General features: G+C 38.0%; 2 protein-coding genes across 3 annotated transcripts in view; one reads left to right on the top strand and one right to left on the bottom strand.

Annotated features, from left to right (window-relative positions):
• Positions 1-27,262, bottom strand: part of LOC135082122 (ceramide synthase 5-like) — a 240,778-nt gene that overhangs the window by 94,300 nt on the left and 119,216 nt on the right. The window lies entirely within an intron of this gene.
• Positions 687-26,670, top strand: LOC135082120 (serine protease 44-like). Of its 2 annotated transcripts, XM_063976869.1 has the most exons (11): positions 687-774; positions 12,065-12,277; positions 16,886-17,262; positions 18,333-18,419; positions 18,950-19,058; positions 20,063-20,179; positions 20,822-20,998; positions 21,572-21,739; positions 22,261-22,417; positions 24,082-24,114; positions 25,109-26,670. In XM_063976869.1, exons 1-11 carry the CDS (start codon positions 772-774, stop codon positions 25,297-25,299), a joined length of 1,632 nt encoding a protein of 543 aa, XP_063832939.1. In that variant the 5' UTR covers positions 687-771; the 3' UTR covers positions 25,300-26,670. The 2 variants fall into 2 exon arrangements, with proteins under 2 accessions (XP_063832939.1, XP_063832940.1); XM_063976870.1 differs by lacking the exon at positions 24,082-24,114.

Genomic DNA, 27,262 nt, shown 5'->3' with positions numbered 1-27,262 from the left:
TTAAAAATTTCAAGTAGCCACCACCTGAATCTTTCACTGACATTGAAACAATTTTCTTGAAGCGAAGAAAATCACATAACCAAAAAAATCTAGAACGAAGCGATTCCGAAATTACAACTGCCACAAAATTAAATGATACTTTGTCTAGGGGAGCTAGGGTACTATAAAATAAAATGATACTTTGTCTAGGGGAGCTAGGGTAACTACTATAAAATATGTCGCCTTATCAAATAGGCTAGATGACAAAATTTCAATTATTTGTCCGTCAGACAGATACCTTATCAGAAAATATTATGACTCATATTTTTTATTTTCTTTCATAATTAAATAAATAACAGTGCTACATCGCTTTTGAGTAAAAATTCTACTCAAGCGTGACGTAACGCGCCATTTCAACTCAATATAATACTGCACTGTAGGTAATTATGCGATTATGAAAAAAATTCCAAAATATGTGTCCAAATTTTTTTTATTATCTGTCTGACGGACTAAATACAATTTCCATTTCATTACCCAGTCATCATCCCTATTGTCTTTTATTTACCCATTAAAATTTCTATCTGGTGAGTAAGTAGGTATCACACATTAAGAATTAAGTAAACCTGCTAATGACGTTTCTGATCTCAACTCAATTACATCGTAAACTTGACCTTATCTTTAATAATCATCTTGTAAGTCAAGTTGTCATTCGCGAAGTATCGAGCGCCGCGTGCGCATGTCGACTCGCGCACAGCGAACAATTAATTGCTATAGTTTTGTGTTTTTCCTACAATGGTAAGCATTAGTGCGTGTAATCACCTAAGTGTTGAGTTTTATTTAATTTTTATAGTGACTGTGAGTGCTTTATTCTGTGAGTGAGGTAGTGTAGTAACCGGTTGGTTGCAATGCCATTGGTTGATTTTTGTTCCGGATTTTGTTGAAGATCAACAGGAAAAGGCGACGAAAAATATATAATTTTTATTGCTTTTTGGAAACCACTTTAAGACTACGTACCTATTTGGCAAGGGTCATTAAGGGCTTCTTTAAATCTATCGACAACAAAACTTGACTATAAAAGAGTTTGTTGTCTACTAGAAGTTAGTAAAACGCACATCTTATTATTTATTGAACTAAGTTATACAAATTCCACGACGACAGATTTTGCCCCAAGCTTGAATTGATTGAATCGAGATTACCCTCAGAAACTACCATTTTTAAACAAAACAAAAGAATATGATAGACAAGTGTTCTAACCGTGTGCTAACTAGCTAAGTAACTGTCTATCTGACAATATTATTAAACAACGCCCGTATTCACAAAAATTACCTACTATGAGGTCTCACAGTGCGCGTGGACGCTCAGGGTGACACGAGCCAATCACAGAGCTCTACTCAACGCTGTGCGTTCGATTTGCTGCTTCACTTAAGCAAGCATCGTTTGTGAATACGGCCGTAAAAGTTATGATGATGAGTAGTACCTACTTAAAAGGGCTCTATGCTAAATTGCAGTTATGTTAGCGTATATAACTAATTACTAAAACTATTATGCCAAGAGCCAAGATAACGTCACGATCTAAGAACTTGAATTCCTACATTATACAGGGTGGAAAAGATAAGTGTGTGGCTTTACTAAATGTATGGAAGCTGAAAATATTGCATTTTCGGAAAGGTCCAGTTTATTCTGTAACATATAATTGATATAGTCTGATAGAGCTCGTGAAGCGCTTTCAGGATCAGTAACCAATTTTTCGATACCTTGTATAGTTTAGAAACAATCGAGTGAGTCACTTATCGTTTCCACCCTGTATTGTTGTGATTCTTGTTCTTCATTGATCAATTTACTCGTCATCAATTACCATATAGGTAAAATCCTGATTTCTCTCTCATAAAATACCTGCAATAAGGCGACAAAAAGCTCAATTCGAAAGCTTTGCCACTGGCCACAATAACAGTAAACAAAACTTCTTTTTAATCTACTTTTGCCAGTCAAAAGGCCGTTAGTTCGACATCATTTGACATCAAATTAACACATACCTGTATCAACAAACAAGGAAAATATTGAGCCAATCATTAGGCGTTAACCACACTACGTATGTAGTTGTAAGCGTAATTAATGCTACTCTATGAGTTCGGACACGAATGAGAATTATTTACAGCCAGTATTACGCAATTGGAATAACAATAAATTATTATTTTACGCAGCCAAAGGCTAGTAGGTATTGATCGCATCAAGTGTGATTAAGTACTTAATACTAAGTGAGATGCAGTCTAGGGTTGTAGGACATTACCTACCTGCCCAGTAAGAATGCCTATTTTAATCTCGTATATTTTGATATACTAACAATAGTGACCTAAGACGCCAGTTGTTCACGATATCATTTGTAATTTCATTTGTCATTCATCAAAGCTAGAACGAATCTTATTTTGCAGCTTTAACTACGCCTTTCGTCAAATTGTCTTTTTCAGCGATATTTATGTGACCAGGGATTTTTTTTACGCACAACAGCCTGGACCGATCTTAAAATTCATTATTGACATGATTCGATCCATTGTCAATCAAAAAAGGCACCTAAGCCCTTTTAGTTGGCCGATAGTTGGGTCCGATTCTAATTTGTATAAGGAATCGGCCGATAGCAAATCGGTGTAGTGTGCGCACTTTCATCTATCCATACTGATTATCAGCCCGACCCAACTATCGCCCAACTATAAGTCGGTGGTCTGCGCTTAGGCTAAAACTTTCAACAAACGCGTAGTGTGGTATATCCCTTACATTCTCACTAAATAAAGTTTGCATCAAGATGTCTCACTCCGTGTAGGAAATTAGCGACTTGCTGACCTTTGGCGGTTTGCGGTTTTTTATTTACCAGAATCGCAGATCAGATTAATAGTAACTTAACTATTAAATAGCTTTGTCTTAACTCTGCTTTTCCGGGTATCTTCGATTAATTAATTAATTTTGTTTTGAATGTCATTTCCATAAAACTTTCTACTATTTCGCGAATTTCTGAGAGAGAGTTGTAAAACCCAGAAGAAAACACAACCAGTGAAGGTCAAGTTTGTCCCGTGAAGAAAGTTAAACTGTCATAATAATAGAATAGGGTCGAAATAGCTGTTTGCACTAAACTTAGCGAATAAATAATTCTATTCTATTATATTCCATTCAAATTCCATCCAACACTGTAGTCTGGAATAAACAAAATAGTAACCAATATATAAAATAATTTTATCTAGTGTCAATAGTTCATGCTTATCGCATCAACTATTGTCGGGAATTGTTTACTTGTACCTAACAAGACAATAAGGTCAACCTTTACTATGAAACTTTGAGATTTAATATGTTCAAAACACACGCATATTGTTGTGCACAATTTTGTATAAGTAATAAACTATCTTTTGCCCGCGGCTTCGCCCGCTTTTTTACCTCCATAAAGACTACACTCGCATTTTTATATTATTATTAGTTAGTATGGATTTCAATACTTTTTCTTCTTTTGAGGAGACCTGATTCGCATATTCGTCCCAGAAAGGTAAATTTAAATACAATGTCCATAACTGGGATCTAGCCTAGAGGTGGGCGCCGATATAAAATTGGCCGGCGGCGGCGCGCCGACTTTTTGACCTCGGCGGCGGCGGCGTCGGCGGCGTGACCTTGTTTGACCTTTGTTAATTAGCAATTTTTTTTAAATCTGCTTTTTTAGTATCTGTCCTCAAGACTAATCAGGTGATTTGCAGTTGGTTGGGGTTTGAGCCACTAGAGTGGTTTACCCTAATAAATTAGCTCTCTTGATCATAGATACTTTGATTTTTGGATAGCGGGTTTGGCTGAGATCAGGTTCTCATGAATTTCCTAAAGGCGAGCGTACCAATGTGCCGATAAAAGTGCCCTTAACATGTATTTTTGAGCTCTTTGGAGGCACATAGTTAATGTTGGATTAGCTGACTGTCGGTGGAATATTCAGTTCTGTTTTATTTATATTTATGGTCTTTCCATGTCATCCTACGGTCCAGGATTTTAATGCAGGTTGATTGCAGCAATTTGTCGAGGTCTAGATTGGCCGGAGGATAAGTTTCACGTCTTAAATGATAATATGGTGAGACTTCGGGGCTTAATTACATGCGCCACTTGGTCAGCCAAGCAGCTGACTTTGCAGTCTAGTCATTTTAAGATTACAGTTACATTTGAGGAATGCTACAGCTTTCTGGTGTCTGGGCTACTTTACTAGTAGATGTTATAGAGTATCGGACCAAGTACAGAGTCCTGGGCTACTCCAGCTCTGCAGCTAAAAAGATAAGATTTTGTCACCGAGTTTGATTTAAAACTGTCTGTCACTGAGATAAGAATCCATCAGCAGGTAGTAGAAGTGTGCTAGAAGGTACTTTTTAATGTCATAGAGTAGTCCTTTATAATAAACCCAGCTGAAACCGCAGCGAAAGCAGACGTACAGGATTCTTTCTTTTCCAAAAATTGTACTGAATATGGTTTGTATGGTTTCTGCCAAAATTTATAGTCGGGTATACTATATTACATGGGTCATACTTAGGCAAGGGAATAAACGAGCAAGAATGATCCTTTTCCATAATTTTAACAATACAAATGTCAGATTAATTGAGCGATAAGAGAATTCGTTAGGCGACATGCCAGCCTTATGGATCATTTCCAAAGTTAAGAGGCGAGGCGACTTACGAGGTTCTTCTCACTCAGTGTGGTCATTGTCAAAACCATGGACTTCATGGTGATCAGATCAAATGCAAGTTCTTTACGAGGGTCCATTTTGGCTATTTCTTTAGCTTAGCTATCTCTCTTAGCGTTAGTTCTTTCGTTTCAGCCGAAAGACGTCCTGCGCCGCTCGCATCCAGGCACTTCCTGCGACCTTCCCCAAATCATCGGTCCACCTAGTGGGAAGCCTGCCCACGCTACGTCTTCCGGCTCGTGGTTGCCACTCAAAAACTTTACTGCCAGCGGCCATCAGCTCTACGAGATATGGGCCCCACCCACTGCCACTTGATTTTAGCGATTCTGTGGGCTATGTCAGTCACTTTGTCCTCCTGCGTCTTTCGTCCGCAATTATTAGCGTAGTAGGAATCAATCTTCTACTTTGAACTTGAGGAGGGTAAGCGAAAATATGGCGGTCAACTCCTCAGATAGTCAAGTACAAAGATGTCCAGAAGCAGCATACGAAAAGATGCAAAATGAGCCCTCTGAAATCACAATGGGAAGGTTTGGCAGCACAGCGCCTAGAATGGCGGGAGATTGTGTTGTGTAGAGGCGAGTCCGCGAATTCAACGAGCAGCGCACAACTGAACTCAACGCAAAACGCGATGATGTAAATGCCGTCCATCTGCCGCCATTCACTATAATTATGTTGGCGGCGGGTAATTACTCTCAATGTGCGAGGAGTTTAGGTACCGCGAAGATCGGCTATGTAAGCCATCTTCGGGCGCACCAGTGCCGCTAAGACAGCTAAATCGAAGTGGTCACCAATAGTCACCATGACCGAAATCGGTCAGATGAATCATCATCATCAGTAGGAATCAAAGGCAGGCATAGCTGCAAGTATCGGATCAAGTCCAATGCTTGATCTTATTTTTTTGATTGAATTGTAAATTTTTTGGATTATCCGTGTCAATGGATTTAAATAAACCGGCTTGTAATGTAGCAAAGGTCTGAGATTTTTCTTGTCAGTTCGCACTCATGTAGTCTTGTAACCGGACCTAATAAGCGGAGAACACTTTGAGGGAGGTATTTTGTTGCCTTCCAGAGGTTGTGGTTCCTATTTGCATTCCGAGACATATTTGCCAATCTCTGTGTGAGTGATTCGCTTAAAGAATAGTCCAATAGTGTGGGTTATCTGCCAGACGAAGGCAGGGATTTTTTTCTTGACAGCAAGAGGGAACGGCGCCTCTCGCGATCAATTATTTACTAGACCAAGCAGTAACTTGAATAATGTACTTGATTAACTGTTAATATAGTTAGTATTAAGTTACTCAATCAATTTATTAGTATATCAACGGCATTAAGTTCGCTTTGTGTACCAATTTATATGGCATTAAAGAATAAATATTATAGTTAGTTCTTCTGTTATATGGTTTACTGATTGGTCAAAAATGGGCCCTAACGTAGGCTTTGACGTGTATGGAGAGCAGCCGAAGCTTAGGCTATCTCAAATCCTGGGTAAATTTGCCTCTATCTTTTAGGCAGAAGTCTACGCCATTATTGAATGTGCGGAAGCTAACCTGCGAAAAAATTATGCCAACCACAAATTTACAGGCCGCGCTGATGGCCTTAAACTTCAACTTAATCACCTCAAAGTTGGTAGAAAACTGCATGAGTCGGCTGAATACCCTAGGAAAACGTAACAGAGTAACGCTGAGATGAGTTCCAGGTCACGCGGGAATCGTGGACAGTGAAAATGCCAACGAACTGGCCAGAGCGGGAGCGGAGGGAACACAATATGGTCCAGAACCCTTTTGTGGCATTCCCAAAAGTCTCGCTCGAATGACCCTGGAGAACATCTATTTAAACAAATCCTTTAAGACATGGTCAGACACGCCAGGATTAACTCATTCTAAAGCTCTTATAAAAGCCTATGATCGAAAATGCTCTAAGCAGATCATAGGACTGAGTAAGATCAAAATGCGCATCTTAGTTCGAGCCTTCACTGGACACTGCAGCTTAAACAAGCACTTGTCCACTATGGGACTGTCCAAATCAAGAACGTGCAGGATGTGCCAAGAGGCAGATGAAACGCCACTACACATTCTCACGGACTGCGGACCTTTGATGCGCAAGCTAAGCTTACACCTGGGCAAACACATCCTAAGCCCACAAGATGTAAAAAATATCGCCCCCCAAAAGATACTGCAATTCCTAATGGATGCAGGACTCGGAGGCAAACTGTAAGGAAAATAGCGGCGATCACAATAGATCGGTAACGGTCGCAGTGATACTAGGACTTTATTGAACTAGAATAGCCGCTCAACTCGATAAAAAAATAGTTTTTCTGCGTTTGAAACACAAATTAGTACAGTACCTATAGGAGAGGAATAAATTGCAAATAGTTTGTACAGTATCAGTATCGGCGCGCCGACAGCTGGTCGTCGGCGGCGGCGGCGTGAAAAAATTCGCGGCGGCGGCGGCGCGCCGGCGTGGCGCCCACCTCTAATCTAGCCCAGTTTAAAACAACCTTTGCCAGCTGCTTATAGTCCTACCCCAGGCAGACGACCTGCGTACAAGGGTCATTCCACCGGCCAAGAAAATCACGTGTCCGGGGCCAAAAAGTACCCGAATATCATAATATTTTAGTAACAAATATTTTTATCTAATAGTATTACTTTGGTTCTTGTTGTTAAACCACAGAGATAGTTAATAATAGTTAATTAAGTAATTTAAAAAAAATCGTAAGTCGTCAAAAATTGATTACCACGACGTGTCCGCGCTCCCGATTTCAGAATAAATTTGCTCGTATAAATTAATCCGATATTATTACCGCTTTCAATGCTTATGTAATCGATTACTGATTAAATAAACATTGATAAATTAAATACGATATAACTATAACACTAAAAGGTTTTGTAAAATAACTATTTGAAGTTGTGTCCAGGCGTTAACCGTGATTACCCCAACACGTCGCTAATGTGCGCCTACGTCCCTAGCTACGCAATTTAGAAACGAGCTCTATCCTCTCCCGTGAACCTTTAGTGGTGGCCTGCGTGCCGAGGTGATCGTTAATGCAACTCGTCGCAGGATTTCGGAGTTATCGAGATAAGAATATGATTACCCCGACCTTGGTTCAGTGCACGATTGATTTACTCTATCCTGTTTTTTTAGGTTTCTTTACATGGAAAGTTCTTGAGAATGTACAGGAATAATGGTCCATGTAACAGCATTTTTGTGTATTAAAACATATGGGATTCAACTTACAGATTGAGCAGGACTCAGGATAAACCTTAATTTTTTGACTACCCCGACCTTGATTACCCCGACTTTTGTCACCGAGTAATCAATAATACTGTAATTTTACTAATGAATGATTAACCAAATAACGTTTAATAAGCAAAATTACCCTTTACTAAAATGAAATCCTATCTCCTATTAATACATAATATTATCCCTCAAAATTGGCAAGACCCCTGGACTCGACCTTATCACCGCTGAAATGCTGTAAGCCGATGTAAACTCCGTCGTTTACGTCCTGATACCTGTCTCCGAAAACATCTGGATGGAAGAGGAAGTCCCGGACGACTGGCATAAGGGGCTTCTAATTATTGTGCCCAAAAAAGGGTAAAGCAAGGGTATCAGTACCGGAAGACCCAAGAGATGCGATCTGGAGTGAGGAATTGCACACCGTTGGTGCAGAGGATGTCCAACGAGTCCACAATTTCACTTACCTCGGGAGCATCGTTTCAGAGCCTGGAGGTACCGAAGAGGACATCACTTCGCGCATTGCCAAGGCCAGAGCTACCTTTGCACAACTTCGAGCCGTATGGCAGTCACCGAAATTGACCCAAGTAAGATCAAAATATTCGGGTCCAACGTCAAACCAGTTCTGCTCTATGGGCGGGCGTGAAACGTGGAAGGTCACTAGGGTTATCTCGCACCAGCTGCAGATCTTCTTCAGCCGCTGTCTTCGCCGAATTCTCCAAAATCTTCAAACGACGAACTTTTGGAACGCTGCCACGAAATACCGATCGTTCAGCAGAATAAACGCTGCAAGTGGAACTGGATCGGCCACACTCTCCGAAGGGACCCCGATCACATCCCCAAGCAGGCTCTAGATTGGAACCCCCAGGGAAAATGCAAACGTGGTCGCGCCAAAAAAACATAGCGGCGCACTGTTAAGACTTGGAGCGAGATCAAACGCGAAGCTCAAGACCGAATGCGATGGAGGACTGTTGTGGACGCCTTCTGTCCCATATAGGAGACATAGGACATTGAGTCACTAATATTATATGTATAATGTATATGTATGTTTCTTACTCTTTTACGCAACAACTACTTAACAGATTTTGTTGAAACTTTATAATATTGTCGTTTATACATCAAAATAACAAATGGCTAGTTATAATAACATTTATTTTACCATAACTTAAAAAAAACCTTAGAAAATATAATATTTTGTTTTATTTTTGATTACTCTGACTCCCAACTTTGATTACCCCGACCATGAAAATTTTGATGTCGCATAACTTTTTATAACTGCTTGCTACAGATGGGCCAATATAAAAAATATGCTCGTAATAATGTCTATTTTGAAATGTTTTACCTAAACTTACTCTAAATTCAAAAATAAAAAAGGTCGGGGTAATCAACAAAATAATCCAGATCCGGAGAATGACCGACAACCGGCTTTACGGGTTGCAAAGTTATTTTTGTACGCAATTGACATCATACGGTTACATGCGAGGTACCAAGGCATAACAGCATTCTTATATTAAAACTAGCGGCCGCCCGCGACTTCGTACGCGTGGATCCCGTTTTTCTATTTTATTTTTGTCGTAAAATAAATGGTTAAATTACTAATGAGTATTTCTCAAAAAAAAATGTACGTAACGAAACGGTAGTAACGAAATAGTAAGGCCATAAGGCTTGTTATACATTGGCGAAATATTGTGAATGCTCTTCATTTATTCAATTCGAAATATTTGTAAGTATAGGTGTACCAGAATCTCATGGCAAATAAAAATATTGGAAAAGTGTGTTTTTCATATGGCAATTGTCTATGGCTTTATTGTCACCTGTCAAAGTAAATCAAGAAATCTGTCAGCCGCTGCAGAAATGTTGTAATCTCTTCATGCCTATTTGTTATTTTTGTGAAAAAGTCGAAAAACCTCAAGCAAATCATATTGTTTTCAATGTGTATTGTAAAATAAGGCATAATTCAAAGTCAATCTTTGATTTTAAAGCGCGTCGTTAAGTTGACAGTAAGTTGGAGTGAAATATTTTGATATTTTAATAATGTTACAGAAAATTGTATGGTATAGTAGTGAATTTTCGAAAAAAATTCGAAAATCTTTTAGTGTAGCTCTCTTTTTTTTTTTCGAAAATAAAGGAATTTTCTTTCAGCAAATTTTTCTATCTACAGTATTAAGAGTACTTTCCCTTCAGGTGGCATTACAAAATTCCACTCTGTATAAATACCTCTTTAACTTGATCATCTATTGAAGAAGAATCAAGAATTGCAAGTGGAGTTCCTAGAAAACGTCTAGTTCTGAATGAAGTGATAAGTTATAAGTATGATACATAATACAATTATTTACAGTAATATACGGTTTACTTATTTTTCAAGACATGTATAAATGTTAAAAACCCGATGTATAACAACATTCTTCATACATAATCTAAAATGTATAGGTAGGCATTCGTACTTCATGTTCATTAATATTAAAGTCATAAATAAAAAATTAAACAGTATCAAGATCGTTTAATCCAATTTCCCCAGTATTGCACTCAACAAAGTTTATTTTCCCCATTTGCCATGAGATTCTGGTACACCTATATGCACCCAAATACGGGGTAATATTAAGGGGTTAGAAATAAAATAAGGGAGTAATCATTCATACTATTTTAATAAAATTATTTTTGTTTCATCATGTTTATCCATTTTGAGTCGTTCTCTGTAAGCTTTTTGCCTTTCGGCATTGGTTTTTGGCAGCATTCCTAAAAAAACAAAAGAAGTAATCACATAAAAACGTAATCTAAATGATTTAATAATTTTTTGCTGGTGGCACTTCTGTAAAGCAGATAGTATCCAATCCTTTTGTTATTAACACTCTATATTTTTTGAAATAAATTAAGTAGTGAATATTACTATGCTTAGTCAGGTAATAACAGTATACACTCAGCATTATGTTGTACTTTTTCGTAACGTAACGAAATTCGTAAAAAACGTAACGAAATATTAGACAAATTGAGATCAGAAACAAGTATTTTTTTGATAAAATTTGTTACAGCAAATATAAAAGCTTACTAAATGTTCGTACCACACGTACCTATTACAAAAAATGGTTAAATGAAGACTTACCGTTCTATATAAAATCGCTGATTTTACTACCTGTTACGAAAAAGTAATCCCACAAAACACACACGTTTTCACTAATTTTCGCGATAGATGTTATGGCGGAGACGTCAGGCCAACAGCCATTCAGAGTGCAGCTATTGTTGTCCGTGTAAAATAAATACGGAATTGTTCAGAAACCATGGGAAAGTAGAAATAAATCGTAACTAAAGAGTAAATAACGAAATAGTAAATGAGAGCGACTCATTTTGTTTTTTGCTTTAAATTGCCAATTCATTATGACACCCCATAGAAAATCAATTTGATACAGAAACTGCGATTACTGTAGAACGATAATACAAAGAAATTTACAATAATTTAGTTACGTATCGCATTTTATGAAACAAAAATACATGAAAAAGCTAGGGTGGCAAACAGGTTTTTGTATAAAAGGACTATTTTTAAAATATCTAAATATTTGGTAATAAGTAGGATTATAGCTATAATTATTCGTTATCTTAAAGATTAATATTCATCCTTCAAAATTGTGTGTGTGTTTTTTTTGTGTGATGATTTATAAATATAAAACTTTTGAACTGTTTCAAAGCACACTTATTTTTTTCAAAATGTACATTTTTTTTGAGAAATACTCTAATGTAATTACTAAGTTATCAACTCCCTACGATTAGGTAAAGAATAAAAGAATTCAATGTAACGATTTCTGGGAAATTATTATTTATTATTGACAAAGATAATGTAAATAAAACTACTTTTCTAGTTCATCGTACACCCTGTAGTTATTACCTGTATACAGGTTTATTTATAAACCGCCAGCAACCTCACAGCACAGGACTATTAGCTATTTATAAATAGCTTGAAAAAATCGAACTGCCTGAGGTGGGCATCGAACCCACGATCTTTCCCTCAACAACATTTAGTTCGGGGATTAGTCAATCGCACTACCTCTATGTAGAATGCGCGCCGCAATAAGCTTCTATCACGCCATTTTATCGATTTTGCTCATACATCTGTCTTAATCGATAAGATTTTGTCACGGCGCGCATCCAAGCTGATCTAACATATTCTTTCCAGATTAGACACATAACCTGCCTCCTGATCGTCGCGCTGGCTGTCCCCAGCTTCGAGCAGGACGTGCCAATATCACCCTGTCCCAATGTGTTCATGTACGAACCACTGGGCGCCGAGAAGAACAGGTGGTATGGTGTCGTCAACCTGTCCACCGATAGCACTCTCCATGGGTTATGGCTGAACATCGTGCTCGATGGCAAGGCAGACATCCTTGGGGTAATTTTTTAAGAGCGTTGTCACATTTTTCATGCAGAAATCGAGAATTTGGCAGATTTCGAAATGATTTTAGTCATATAATTTATTGTTATAGCTTCTTTTGACTTATATCATCGTAATTATCATACGTTTTTACGGAATGTCTATTGACAAAATATCGTTCAAATTGGATTTTTGCCTACGAAAACAGCGAATTTCGAAAGCCCGATTTCCAGGTAACTCGCGAAGGCACAACTTTGAACTAATATTACAACAAATTTATTTCTAAGTAAGAAGATAGAATGTATTCATTAGAACAAGCATACCCTGAAGAAGAAAGTGTATTGAGAAAATTTTGATGTTTAATTCATTAAAATGCATTTTTATCATGTCTAAGATAGTCAAAATTCGAGAAAATTACTGCAAGAAAACAGGTCACATCTCATAATCTAAAAGTCATTTGGCAACATAAACTACTTTATACTTAAGAAGAAACATAGTACTATTATTGTGTGAAAAAGAAAAAATATCTATCTTCAATCTTCAAATGAAAAATTAATTTGAAAATACTATAAAATCGGGTGCATCAAATGGCATAAATCAGTCGTGCTTTGGCACTCGTAGACGCCGGGTCTATGTCAGTTGACTGCCCACTGACGTATATGCGTCACGCGTGATTTTTTCGTAAATTGTAGTATGATTGAGTACTTTTGATCCGCAAGTATTTTTAATTTATTTGTTTAAGTAAATCGGACTTGTAATTTCTTTCTTTTTAAACTTTTTATTATTTTACTTACAGAATATGGGTAGAATAGATAAAAGATATTATTATGGTATCTGTTTGGTCAGGAAAAAATAAATGACTAATAAAAATTTTAACAGGGTGTCAAAACATTAGTCTATGCTATTGTGTTTCTACCAACATAAAATATACTCTTCCTTACTAATAAAAGTTGAATAACGTCTGTATGGTCACACAACGCTTCGTCATGTTTTTCCGAAAGTTCAATTACTGACGACTGAATGAAAGAAATTGGTGCGTAACTATTAATCTGATATTAAACGTTTAGTAATAAAGGGGTAGGTCAGGTAAATGGCAAATCCATCAGCGGTCGCTCGATGACACTCAGACAAATAGTTTTATAAATCGTCAACTAAGTTGGTTAGGTATTTGTATTGTAGATACTTATATACAAATGAACGTATAAAATGAGTTTATTTTTAAAAGTATAGGTACAGGGTGGAAACGATAAGTGATTTCACTTGATTTTTAATTATACAAGATATCGAGAAACTGTTTACTGTTCCTGTAAGTGCTTCATGAGCTCTTTAAAACAATAACTATAAATAGGTCAAAGAATAAACTGGATCTATGCGAAAATTCAATGTTTCCGAATTTCATACTAAATGTATGCCGCCAGCCATACCTAACATATTAGAAGTGTTAATTTTTTAAATTTAAATTTTTAATTGAGTAATATATAATAATCAAACAACAAACTCGTAAATTGCATTCTTATTTAAATTATTTACGGAAAACATGATTTTAGGTTTAACTTGCTACAATATCATCAAGAGATACTAATTAATAAATACTAAATAAACAGATAAAGGGGACGGCATTAAGGCACTCAGAATTCTCAGAAACCATTGATTTCGTGTTTGTTTGTAACTGTATTAAATGTATGAAAGCTGGAAATTATAATATAGGATTTTTGAATAGATTCAGTTCGTTCTTAAACATATTATTGATGCCGTTTGCTAGGTCTCATGAAGCACTTTTTCAGTAAGTAACCATTTGTTCGACATCTTGTATACCTAGTATAAGAAATATTCGAGTGAGATCACTTATCGATTATTTTCGTCATCCTTATTTGTATTAAATTTAATTAAAATACACTAAGGCTGAGATGCACCACCTAACTTTGACCCTAACTGTCAATAACCGGTGTTTTAAAATGTGAGACAGATTTTTGACATCCAAAATATTTGATGTCAATGTTAAAGTAAGACGGTGCAACACGGCCTAACAAATGTATTGTAGACAGTACTTTTTATTTTCTTCATAAATCTTTCTTTTCTTTGTAAAGCTATCTACAAGCTTTTATTTTCATTGACATCTGGAGTTGTAAAATCTTGCAACTTAAAATTTACTTACTTCCCGTTTTCCCATTGAGCTGAAATTTTGGATGTCTACACAGGCATGCAAAATTTCGTTTCATTTCGCACTAAATAATTTAATTTACACGTGTTTTCATGCGATGGCCAAGTCAATATCTAAATATATAAAAGGAGAAACTGACTGACTGACTGACAGATCAACGCACAGCCTAAACGGCTAAACGTAGGCACTTGAAATTTGGAAGGGACGTAGTTTAGGTACCGTAGAGGTGCACTAAGAAAGGAATTCCCGAAATTCCCACAGGAACGGGAATTAGCGGAAAAATCCTTTTGTATGAAAAATCTAAACCGCTTAAGTTAGACGCTTGAAATTTGGTGTGCAGGTACCTTAGTAAACTTAAAGCTTAGGTACAACAGGATATCGCAAAATTCCCACGGGAGCGGGAGTTAGCGGGAAAAAATATATGTATGAAAAAATCTAAACTGCGTAAGATATACGCTTGAAATTTGACATGCAAGTACCTTAGTAAATTTAAAACTTAGTTACAACAGGATATTGCAAAATTCCTACGGGAACGGGAGTTAGCGGGAAAAAACATTTGTATGAAAAAAATCTAATCCGCTTAAGATAGATGAAGGGGATAAAACGGGATCCACGCGTACGAAGTCGCGGGCGGCCGCTAGCTATAACATCTATCTATCTATATAAATAAAAATGAATTGATGTTCGTTAGTCTGATTATAACTCGAGAACGGCTGGGCCGATTGAGCTGATTTTGGTTTTAAAATGTTTGTCGTAGTCCAGGGTAGGTTTAAACGGTGAGTAAATACGCGCGCGATATTGTTTTTCTGTGACAGACAAAATTCCACGCGGGCGAAGCCGCGGGCGGAAAGCTAGTATTTATGTAAAACGTTAATGATTTCCTGGACTGAACTTGGTATTACATGGATCTCACAACTTTTTACCGTAGAACAACTGAGTAGTGAGACTTGGTTTTTTGACAAGTATTGTTTTTGATGGGTTTGTATTACAGAACGCATGTGTACCTAATGGGATAACTGTTTAAAAACACGATTAGATAAATTTTGCTCTATGGATAAAAATCTTAAAGTTACCTCTGATTTTTTAGCATTATACGACCGTGGTTTATAATAATAAATTCTATAAAATCACAATGATATCAGTATTTATTACCTCTTTGATTTCCTGACTTGTTTAGATTTACAAAAACTAAATGTTTATTATTAACTTTTAGATAATAATTTGAATGGCGCTTACGATGTATAGTTACGAGCTCTTTGATGGACACAGATATTATAGATAACGTTTAAAAAATGGCACGCTCGTTTTCATACATTTCATTCTATTTATTTAACCTATCCATATTTATGTGCAAATAACCTATCCATATTTATGTCACAAAATCAGAATAAATTTTAATTTTTCCATCCCGCATCATAAAAACTAAAAAGTCAAAAGTAAAATTTAAATAGTAAATATTTTTCATAAACAAGCTTTTGATGCTGTAAAAAGAATAAAATAAAACATAAATTCTTTCAAACCCATCAACTTATTACTTTACTCAATTTAAAGATTAAAAACTTGTCGCGGGATTTACTAGTGTAAAAAATACATTAATTACGTAACTTGATTTTGCTAAAAGTCTGATCTGAGAAAAAATCAAATAGGTAAATTGTATGATGTACTGTCTTAGGTACGATACAACTACGGATTAAGATCGTTTAGTCGACGCAGCGTTGAAATTGTACAGATAAATGCAGTTTGCGCACTCACTACGCGACGTCAAGCAATAAAAACCTAAAATTCGAACGCCAACTTTTTGCTACAACGCTCTTAACTTTGAGTAAAACTAACCAACCAAAGACAATCTCAGAAACTATAACCCCTACAAACATGTGGTAGAGATTCCTTATTGGGTGTAGAACGGATTTTCGAAACTCCATCCATGAGGGGGTAGAACGGCGTCCACGTGTACAAAGTAAAATATAACCCAAACAGTGAGGAGCTGGAACCTGTAATAGGTTTCGGAGGCAAACCTTTGCTGTACAGGTCACAAAAACAATAAAGTTTACATTTTAAAATAATGATGTTATTATTTTTTAACGAAACTCCATCCATGAGGGGGTAGAACGGCGTCCACACTCCACGTGTACAAAGTAAAATATAACCCAAACAGTGAGGAGCTGGAACCTGTAATAGGTTTCGGAGGCAAACCTTTGTACAGGTCACAAAAACAATAAGTTTACATTTTAAAATAATGATGTTTTTATTTTTTAAATGTTTATTTATCTTCACTTAATTAACGAACAAAATGGTTTTTAAACTAAGTATTTTGATAAAACTTAGGGTACCTACTCAGACTTATTGTTTAACCAGACAGTCATGCATCATAAATTCCTATAGCTTTAACTTCACTATCAGATTAAAATAACTCTTCCTCTTCAATAAAAGAGCTCACCAAAAATAAAGCAACATGCCTCTTTCAGAATTGGATCGGCGACGTCTCGACGTCAGACAACAAGGACTTCAAAGTGGAGAACAGCGACATGATGATTCACCCTGGCCCAGCGGTGGCTGTGCGGTTCTTCGTCCAATACAACATACTCAACCCTACCCCCAAGCTTAAGACCATCAGACTGAATGGCAGGGAGATCTGCAATGCGGATATACGCTCACCAGTCACTCCAGACACTAACTGGGCTACGCCGAAGCCCACCAAAGCGCCCACCAGGCCTGTTCCAGACAGAACAACAGAAAGGGTTGTCACGCAGAGACCCGTCACGGAGAGACCTGTGACAGACTGGGCGCAAGAACACCCGGTGTACAGACCACCTTCTGGTGGTAGTCCCAACCCTGTTGATATGTAAGTAACTACCAGTTTTAATCAGTGTCGCTTATTATTCGTAAAAGATCGTGCTGAAATTTCAAAAAGTACAGTGTATGTTCAGTCACGGAATGAAAAGGTTCGTCAGTTTTCAAATTGATTCCTTCAACGAATCGCGAGCACATATTACCTTTTGAAACTATGTTACAGAATAATCTTGAGTTAGAGAAAATAATCTTTAACTGTTCGTCAGTAAAGTTCAAAATTATTCAGATCAAAGTTGTTTGACGATTTATCTTGTCAAGTAGATTATTATGATTGATAAACTAAAACCTTCTTGTTGGTTCAAACTGCCATTATTATTTCTTTTAAATAAAAAAAACTATTGTCAATTGGTCAATGTCATCATTGCATTGCACTGATGGGATAGAAAAATAAACAAGCAAAACCTTCGTTAGCAACGCTGCAACGTCATATTTATTTAAATGTTAGCAGCACTGTTTCTTGCACTGTTATGTTGGCAGGTTTGACTCTCACAGTACCTAGTGCAAGCGAAAACCGACACTAAGGTGACGAACCTTTTCATTCCGCGACTGTACATACTGTCCAGACAGACTCGGTAGCCAATTTCCTTTAAAAAAATAATGAAATGGTAAACAAATGAAGATCATCTTAATTTATGGTATACAATCTAAAATTTTCCTTTCTGTAGGTAATTAAATAAAACTCTTGATTTTTTGTAAATAAATATTGATATGAAATTTTCTTAATGGCATTTTGATTACTTTATTATCATCACATTAATAGAGAAAATGGTATTAGGTAATAAATGTAGGTATCATTTATCTACGGATAAGGAAGATTCTAAGTTCCTAGTAATTTTACTATAAGACATAGTTCAATTAGTTGATTTTAATGTATCTATGTTTAAAAAACGATAACGAAGAGTAGCTCTAATAAGGCTGAGTTTCACCACCTAACTTTAACGATAACTGGTGTTTTTGTATGAAGTTTCACATAATCTTGACGTTTATAAAAGTTAAAGTAAGATGATGCAACCCAGCCTTAAAAACCTTTATCACCGTTTTGAAACATTTTGCTTGCTCCAGAGCTGGTGGTCAAGACACCTCCAACGGCATCAAGATCGTGGATTGGCCTCCCAGACGTCCAGGAACCACCACGGAAGCAGATGACAGGTAATCATCATCGTCCCTTTAACTGAAAGATAGCCACTGCTGAACAAAGACCTTGCTATCCTAATCATCATCAACATTATTTTAAACATCATTATCATCATCAGTGTTTTATTAGGTACCTATTTAGTTAGATAGTGGACACTATAGATCTAGCGCTTAACTCAGCCAGTTCTTGAGGTATGACATTGACATGACTTATGACGTGACAGGGTAAAAAAAAAATCAGAAGTCTTGCTGACCGACGACATTTTTTGTTGATGTTTTTGACCGTCACAAAATGACCCTCCCCGTAAATAGCGTATGTACCACTGATCACAGAAACTAGAGGGAGATGTGACAAGGGGGCGGAGCCGGTGTCGCAGAAATATGCCCAAAAACAGAGCACATTGCTGCAGACGTCATAATGTAAACAGTTTACATTGCTTGCGTAGAACTAAAGATTTTGTACGTCGAGTTGATACTGAGTTTCGAACTCAGCGCATTAGTTGGCATCACTCTATATCTCGTACTAATTTTAGAACTTCTTTCAGCCAAGAGAAAGGAGGTGGAGGCTTCGGGGGTGGTCTGCCGGTGGTCTTCGTGCCTGGAAGGCCCACGTCCAGACCTCCGACGTTCGAAGAAGGGAACAACAACAAACAGGTAAACTATAATTTAAAGAAACTATAATAGAAAGAGATGATATTTGGTGCGAATTCCGTTGTAGCTTTAAAAGTAAATCGATATTATATAGTATTTAAAAGCGAAAGGTCACTGAGTCACTCACTCATCACGAAATATCAGAAACTACAAGTGCTAAGAGTCTCAAATTTTGCATGGGGGTTCATTTTAGAACGTAGGTAGGTGCTCACTAAGACGGGATTTTGCAAAATTCAACCCCTAAGGGGGTAAAACGGGATCCACGCGTACGAAGTCGGTGGCCGCTAGTCTCATATAACTATGAAAGAAAGTTAAAATACCCAAAAGGCAGTTACATGCTATATTGTTAATCGTCCAAATCATAAGGCCATAACGCGGTAAAGCCCCGCACAAACCGGTATGTAGCAATTTAAATATAATTATGGAGAATCCGGTTCGACTTCTGAGATGGAGCTCTACATTACGATTTATTATTTATGAATTACAAAGATCAGACAAAACAAAGTTTAATTTTAGAACTTGAGTTACAAATAGGTACCTACATAGGGATTTAGATACCTATGATTCATAATAAATAACAAGTAGGTAGGTACCTCTACCAAATTCAAATGTAGGTAGTCCCATTCCTCAATATTATGGAACCACTATCGGAACCTTCTAAATAGCAATAATACGTAGTTACAGAAAATGTATTAATGATCATTAACATTTACTGACTCATCAAAAATTATGTCTGACGATAATTAAAAAACCCGAAATTCGTATTGGAGTTTTAAGTAAATCGCAGAATGTCATTGGAGTTTCCAAAAGTAATAAGTAGCTTTGCGTTGAGGCTGCTCTTTTTCTTATTTTTCTGATGACGATGTTGATGACGTTCATAAAGGACAGTTTAATCTACTAACTACAACTCGCAGAATGTCACTGGAGCTTCTAAGAACAAGGTTTATCATGTAGGCTGCTCTTTTTTGAAGGATGCCCTGATGACCACGTACTTTCTGTTTTCGCAGGTGCAGTGCGGTTCAGTGGTGAAGCAGAACCCTAAAATCCTGAACCCGCTGATCGTCAATGGTGTCCCGACCTACGAAGGCCAGTGGCCCTGGCAAGTGGCCTTATACCAGACCCAGGTAGGAGTATCTTTTTTTAAGTATTCTCGTAAGATATTGAGAGATAATATTAGTTTCTTATGTACCTACACACGGCCACACTCTTAACTATCCATTTCCGTTTTGCTCTCATCAAATGGCATTTCTTTGCGATAGAACGAGACGACATGACAGGCAATGGATAGTTAACACTGTTGCCGATGGTAGTTGTTCAAATCTTACAAATTGAATTAGTTACACCCATTTCTTGACCACCAATCGAGCTAAAATTTTGCATACACATGTTCGGATGACCTTGCATTAGGTTGAGGTAAGCTGGTCTGATGATGAAGCCGGAAGGAATTCTGTAATGAAACGATGCAACCCTGTCGAGTTTGGGCCCATTTGATTTGTCTGACAAGTAGGTACCTCCTCTCGTCTTTGATGATATCAACGCCGAAGAGAACGCGCTTGTTCCTCACTCAAGAAACACAGTAGGTAACACACTGCACAGCGGTAGATAAGCTGCCGTCGAGGCGAAGAATAAAGAATAGGAAATAAAGCACTAAGCTTATCAATCTACCTACTTACTTAGATTGTTATAGAAAAATTAAACTCATTGCTATATCTTATAATGTTCTGGAAACATCGATCCGTTATATTTATTTATTTATCTCCCTCCAGACAGTGGATAACAAGTACATCTGTGGGGGCACCCTGGTGTCGGATCGCCACATCGTGACGGCTGCCCACTGCGTCACCCAGAAAGGATCCAACAGGCTCACCGACAAGAACACACTAACAGTCTACTTGGGTAAACACAACCTGAGGACGTCGGTTGAAGGGGTACAGATCAGGCTTGTGAGTAATCTAAACATATGTAACTTAAAGGTGACTGACTGACTGACATAGTGATCTATCAACGCACAGCCCAAACCACTGGACGGATCGGGCTGAAATTTGGCATGCAGGTAGATGTTATGACCTAGGCATCCGCTAAGAAAGGATTTTACGAAAAGTAAAATGGGATCCACGCGTACGAAGTCGCGAGCGGCCGCTAGTAGCCTATAAAAGTGTTAGCAACAAAGGTCTTAGAAACCATGTCAGTAAATGACACAATAATTACCTGCACATAAATATTAAAGAAAGCGCCCTGGAAATGGGGCGTAAGTACTGAATAAAAGCACAATATAATAAAAGCTATATTCATATTCATTTATTTGCTCACTAAGTGTAGGTACCTACATAAGGTCTTATAACTAAATACAGTGCTTAAAACTTAGTAACCTAGTTTAGGTATTGCAAATTTTTTGGAGGGCTGCATGCATGCTATACAGGGTGTTAGGTAAATGGGTAGGTTCACGAGCCGACACTAGCCCATGCCAACATAGGCACATTAAATGGTTTGACATAAATGCTTTGACTTTGTTGCAGGTGTCTCATATCCACAAGTACCCTGAGTACAACGGCTCGTCGTACCAGATGGATCTGGCCATCCTGGTGCTCCGGGAACCGGTTTTCTTCACCGACTGGGTGCGGCCGGTGTGCCTCTGGCCTGACAGCGACACCAGCCTAAATACCATCGTCGGGAAAAGAGGATCGGTGAGTTCAGATGGCCTAGGCCATTGGTTCCCAAAGTGGGGGGCGCGGGCCTACTGTGTACTTAGTATAAAAAACCAGCGACAGCTGAGAGAATGCATGCCAGACTGCGATACTAATCTTGACTGGAGGAGGGGGGGGCGCGGAATTTCTTGTATGGTCGAAAGGGGGCGCGTCTCAAATAAGTTTGGGAACCAATGGCCTAGGCAGTGACCCCTATTACCCTGTAGACCCACTGTGGGACTACTTGCATAGCAGTGGGACTACCCCCTATTATAATAGGGGGTGTGAACATTCTCATTGCAGGAATGGCCCATTTATTGTCCTTACTTAATCAGTGGTGGGTTAAACGTGTAACAGCGCTTTATAAAAGCCTAACTAATTGTAGAAAATAAACGACATTCGTGAGAGTTTTAACTAAGAAATTGCTTCACAGACACAGTTATGTATAAGCTTAAGTACAAAATAAATAACAGCGAATCTAATTCGGAATCAGCTGCTTAATATTTCCCAAAACCTTCCAGGTGGTAGGATGGGGTTTCGACGAGACAGGCGTAGCGACTGAAGAGCTGAGCCTGGTGGAAATGCCCGTGGTGAAAACCGAGACCTGCATCAGATCCTACAGCGAATTCTTCGTGCAGTTCACCTCGGAGTATACGTACTGCGCTGGATATAGAAACGGTAAGACAGGTCCACCTACCCTGTCCACCCACAAGGTGGACCGACAATCTGATAAAGGTAGCAGGAAGGCGCTGGATGCAGGCCGCTACCAACCGTGCGATGTGGAAGTCATTGGGGGAGGCCTATGTTCAGCAGTAGACGTCCTGTGGCTGAAATGATGATGATGATGAAGACAGGTTCTAAGACATGTTAGGCACACGAAAATAGACTAACGCCCGTATTCACAAACGATGCTTGCCTAAGTGAAGCAGCAAATGGAACGCACAGCGTTGAATAGAGCTTGTGATTGATGTGTCACCCTGTGCGTCCACTCGCACTGTGAGACCTCATAGTAATGTTTGTGAATACGGGCGTCAATCTTTTGTTGGAGGGGTCTGAAGCCTTTTAGACCAATTACTTTATTGCTTAGTACCTACATACAACCCGATCGAGTTACCTGCGCATTAAATGCACTCACCCGCGTTCGCCCCGTTCGTACCAGAGCGTCGATGTGACGTCACTGCCGCCAGGTGCGCAGTTAACTGGGCCGGGTTGTACAAACCTATTTAATGGTGTTGTCTCTTTACATTGACACACTCATCCTCTGGTAACTCATTTATTTAATCAAACATTTGCCCCCTTGCATTAATTTGTAAATTGCCTAGGTACTTAAGTATACCGTGTGCGAGCCCCTGAGCTACGAGTATTCAACGTACTTTTATTGCTGTTTCGATGAGAGTGTACATATAATTCATATAAATTATTATAATTATTGATAACATTACCTACACCTACCTTCCTATAGTATAGTAGAGTGGATATAAAATTCGTTTATTCTTTTATAGAAGAAGTCACGATTTCAAGGCTGGCCTTTATAATACAAGGTACTCGAACAATCTAGCGTGCGAATATTATAATTTAATGGCATTATTATTATTAATGTTAATTAGAGATGAAACGGATAGTGGTTTGGCCGGATACCGGATACCGGATATCCGGCCAGCTGCTAGGCCGGATAGCCGGATATCCGGCAGCCGGATAGTTGGCCAATTGTCTCGTTGCATGTCGTGACGAGTTTAGGGCCGCACAGGTACTTCGAACGCGATCAGTGGGTCTATTAGTAGACTAGACTAGTCACACTTTTCGAAAATCGAATCCGGCTATTAGGCAGATTTTGCCACTTGTCTAGGGGGTAGATCTATTCGGGCGATTTGCCATCGTGAGTTGCCATCGTGAGTGTGTAATTGAATAGCGAAAATTAAATTAGTTTACTTGCTGTGTAATTTGATTGAACTGCATCATGTCATCAGATCATCAGTGAAAAAAAGACCGCCTATTTTATTTGGCAATATTTCGACATTAACAGATATTAACTATTTATGTATTCGTCATTAGAGTGAATAGCCCAGAAAAAGATTTTGTAACATTTTGGACTTTAAATAAAAGCCGTCATTATTATAAGCCATTTTATTGACATTTACCTCAAAGATTAATTCATTTCATTTTATTAATAGGAAATTGTCGTAGTTTTTTAATATCCTGTATCCGGCCGGATAGTGAGTTACTATCCGGTATCCGGCCGGATAGTAAATTTAGGCCGGATATCCGGCCTACCGGATAGTTACCGGATATCCGTTTCATCTCTAATGTTAATATTTTCCTTATAAAAACGGGTATACTTGCAGGAACCTACGATGAACGAACCGGAAGAATAACAAGTATGCCGTTTGTTATGAACAATTAATTAAATTAACACACCTAAGCATCAATAAGCAATCGAAGGGCACTGAGCTGAGCATAATAACTTAACACAGAATCTTACTATAATTACTTACAAATTAATTAACTAAGTAACCACTAAGAGCTTGGATCCAATGTTATGAATAGGTGATAGGTCTGCACGTAGGATTGCATGGCACTAAAACACAATTTAATAATCTTTTGCATGAGATAGAAGTTAATTCGAGTTAACAAAACAATGAAAATTATTGTAATCGCCCAACGATCAAACTAATTATCACAAAAGCACATTCTATCTTTCTCTCAATCTTAGAATCTATGGTGCCTAAATACGCTTTCGTAAAGGTAGCAGGGAAGCGCTGGACTCAGGCCGCTACCAACCGATCAACATGGAAAGCATTGGGGGAGGCCTATGTTCAGCAGTGGACGACGTCCTATGGCTGAAATGATGATGATGATGATGAAATCAGCCTATAAGAAATCCGGTACCCAGCCTATAAGGAATGGATAACAGCCTAACTCGCAAGCGCTGCGGTCGCTTTTTTAAGGAGCTAAGTTAAACGATCTAACCCAAAAAAATCTGACTTAAAGGGCCAGAAGCTGGGTACCTGTAACTTTTTCAATTGTTCAAACCCTAATAGCCCAATCTTACACGGGACTATTCCCACCTCTCGTTCCCACCGCTGCAACTCCTGTGTAGCCAGGATCTACAGCTTGACCGCCAATAAAAACCCAACTAGTGAAGGTCAAGTTTGTCCCGGGGGAAAGTTAAACTGTCATTGCCTAAAGTCCGGTCGGTAGAAATTCGTCCAATGACCCCAAACTACCCATCCTGCACAGTCGTGACTAAGCGATTAAGCGCGAGCGATAAGGACGGGTAGCTAAGGGTCATTGGACGAAATTCTACGTGCTCAGCGACCGGACTTTAGCCTAATCTAATACCCTAATTATTAAATTAATGTGTTTTACCAGGTACATCGGTGTGCAACGGCGACAGTGGCGGAGGGATGGTGTTCAAGATCAACGGGCTCTGGTACCTCAGAGGGCTGGTCTCCCTCTCGGTTGCCAGGCAGAACGAGTACCGCTGTGACCCGTCACATTACGTCGTGTTCACTGATATTGCAAAGTTCTTGCCTTGGATCAAGGCTCGTCTTAGCGAGTAGGTAGTCTAAGTAATAAAATGGTTTGTACAGCCTGATCGAGCACTGCGCACCTTGCTGGAATGCGACTCTCCATCCCACTTACCCGCACACCTCATTCACCCCGTCCGTACTAAAGCGTTGATGTGACGTCATGGCTGCCAGGTGCGCAGTTAACTCTACCGGTTTGAGAGATATAGATAGTTTCATCTACGAAGACGCGCCCCACCATTCTTCCGCTAATGTTTGAGTGTTATCGATACACGCTAAATTATCCATAAGTGCACACGCACACTACAATAATGACGCTCGGATTGCTCGGATCAAACTCCCCGCACCCCGCGCTTCTCTCGACCAAAAATTATTCGTGGATGAAACGACCTATTCTTATAGGGTCGGCGAGTCATGCTCTCTAGCGGGACCACATGCAACTCTCTAAAATTGTATTGGTGTACTTAGTAAGAATATTATGTAAGAAATAAAATGTAAACTCGTACTTATGCATTTTAAGTTATAGGAGGTACAAATTAAGTACAAATAGCCAGTATCAAAATTGCAGCTATTGATCAAATAACGAGGAATATTATGAACATTATAAGAACATTAGTAATGATGAACATTAGTTGAATGGGATTTGTTGTGTCAAAATACATTGTTTTTACCATAAAAAGAAGTCACTGTTTAAAAATCATTGAGGAATTTCCTCAATTTCCTATTCATCTATAAACTTATACAAGTGCCACATACTTTAATATTTTTTTTACATTCATCGCGAAAAACTTAAGATATTGTTGGTAGGTTTGTTGTAAAAATGATGGATGGATAAAAAACCTTAAATAAGTCTTGTAGTATATTTTACATGTCGTTATTAGGTGCCTTTTGCCTTATTTAGCGCCTCTCTTGCCGTATTAGGCGCCCCTCGCCTAAGTTGGTCATTCCTTATAGCCTAGATGGCGCTGTTAATAGCAATAATTTTTGAGATTCCTTTTATAGAAATAAGACATTGTGCAGACCAGGTGCTAACAAAAATCTCTTGACAATGTGACGTGCATTATAGATTTCCGATTCGTCGATTTTATAACTGTAGCACAACGAACCAAACACGAATCTACTTTGTTCGATGCATTGTCTAGAAGCGCAAGATTTTTTTTATTATTCGCATATAAAACTGCGAATTGTAATATGAAAATTTCACTGATCAAAAGACTACATATGTATTTTTAGAAAATTAAATACTTAAGTTTGAATCTTGTTTTATGATGTACTTACTTAACTCAACATTATGCTCAATTGTGATAAATTACTAATTCTTGACATTTTCGTAACATTTTATATTATTGTATTGACTGGTAAAAAATAAATAATGATAATCGTAAATTGAACAATTAAAATTTTAAGAACAAACTTAATTTTTTCCATTTTCCCTCTCATCTTCTTACCTGTGTACTTATTTATAAAGAATAATTTCGTCATGCTAAACCTAGGTAATTTTGTATGTATAGCCTGACCAGGAACATAAAAACCCTGGCATAGAGGCGCGTCAATTGCATTTGATAGTGCAACACTGAGTACAGTCGTACCTGTGTTAAATTAATAGGCTAACTTTATGTACCAGGATTCACGATTACGGGCTAATTTGATATTTTCATAAATTAACGAAAGAATATTAGTATAGGTAACCTTGTTTAAATAAATTAAATGAAACTATCAATCGAGCTAGTAGGATTTATTTTATTATTCATCAATAATCAAATTCAGAACTTGAATATTCAACTGCAATGTTTGCTCATGAACGCTTCCAACTCGGTACTTCTTTCCCAATTCCATAAAATTCAACACTTAGAAAGTGACAAAATTTTTAAAATAGGTAGTTGAAACAAACCACAGCTAATTTTCATAGTGGACTGTACTATGCGATAAACATGTCAGTCAATTTGACAACCTTTGTCGGAAACATTATTCAATGAAAATATTGTCCGAACCCTTA

This window comes from Ostrinia nubilalis, chromosome 21 (assembly GCF_963855985.1).
Source record: "Ostrinia nubilalis chromosome 21, ilOstNubi1.1, whole genome shotgun sequence".
NCBI lineage: Eukaryota > Metazoa > Arthropoda > Insecta > Lepidoptera > Crambidae > Ostrinia > Ostrinia nubilalis.
The sequence above is the reverse complement of the archived record's forward strand: the minus strand, read 5'-3'. Positions and strand labels throughout refer to the sequence as shown.

Excerpts from the sequence above, each read along its gene's own strand:
- LOC135082120 (XM_063976869.1), top strand. Across the intron at positions 12,278-16,885 it reads GCAAGGCAGACATCCTTGGG|AATTGGATCGGCGACGTCTC; the intron begins GTAATTTTTTAA and ends TGCCTCTTTCAG. Across the intron at positions 22,418-24,081 it reads CTGCGCTGGATATAGAAACG|GAACCTACGATGAACGAACC; the intron begins GTAAGACAGGTC and ends GTATACTTGCAG.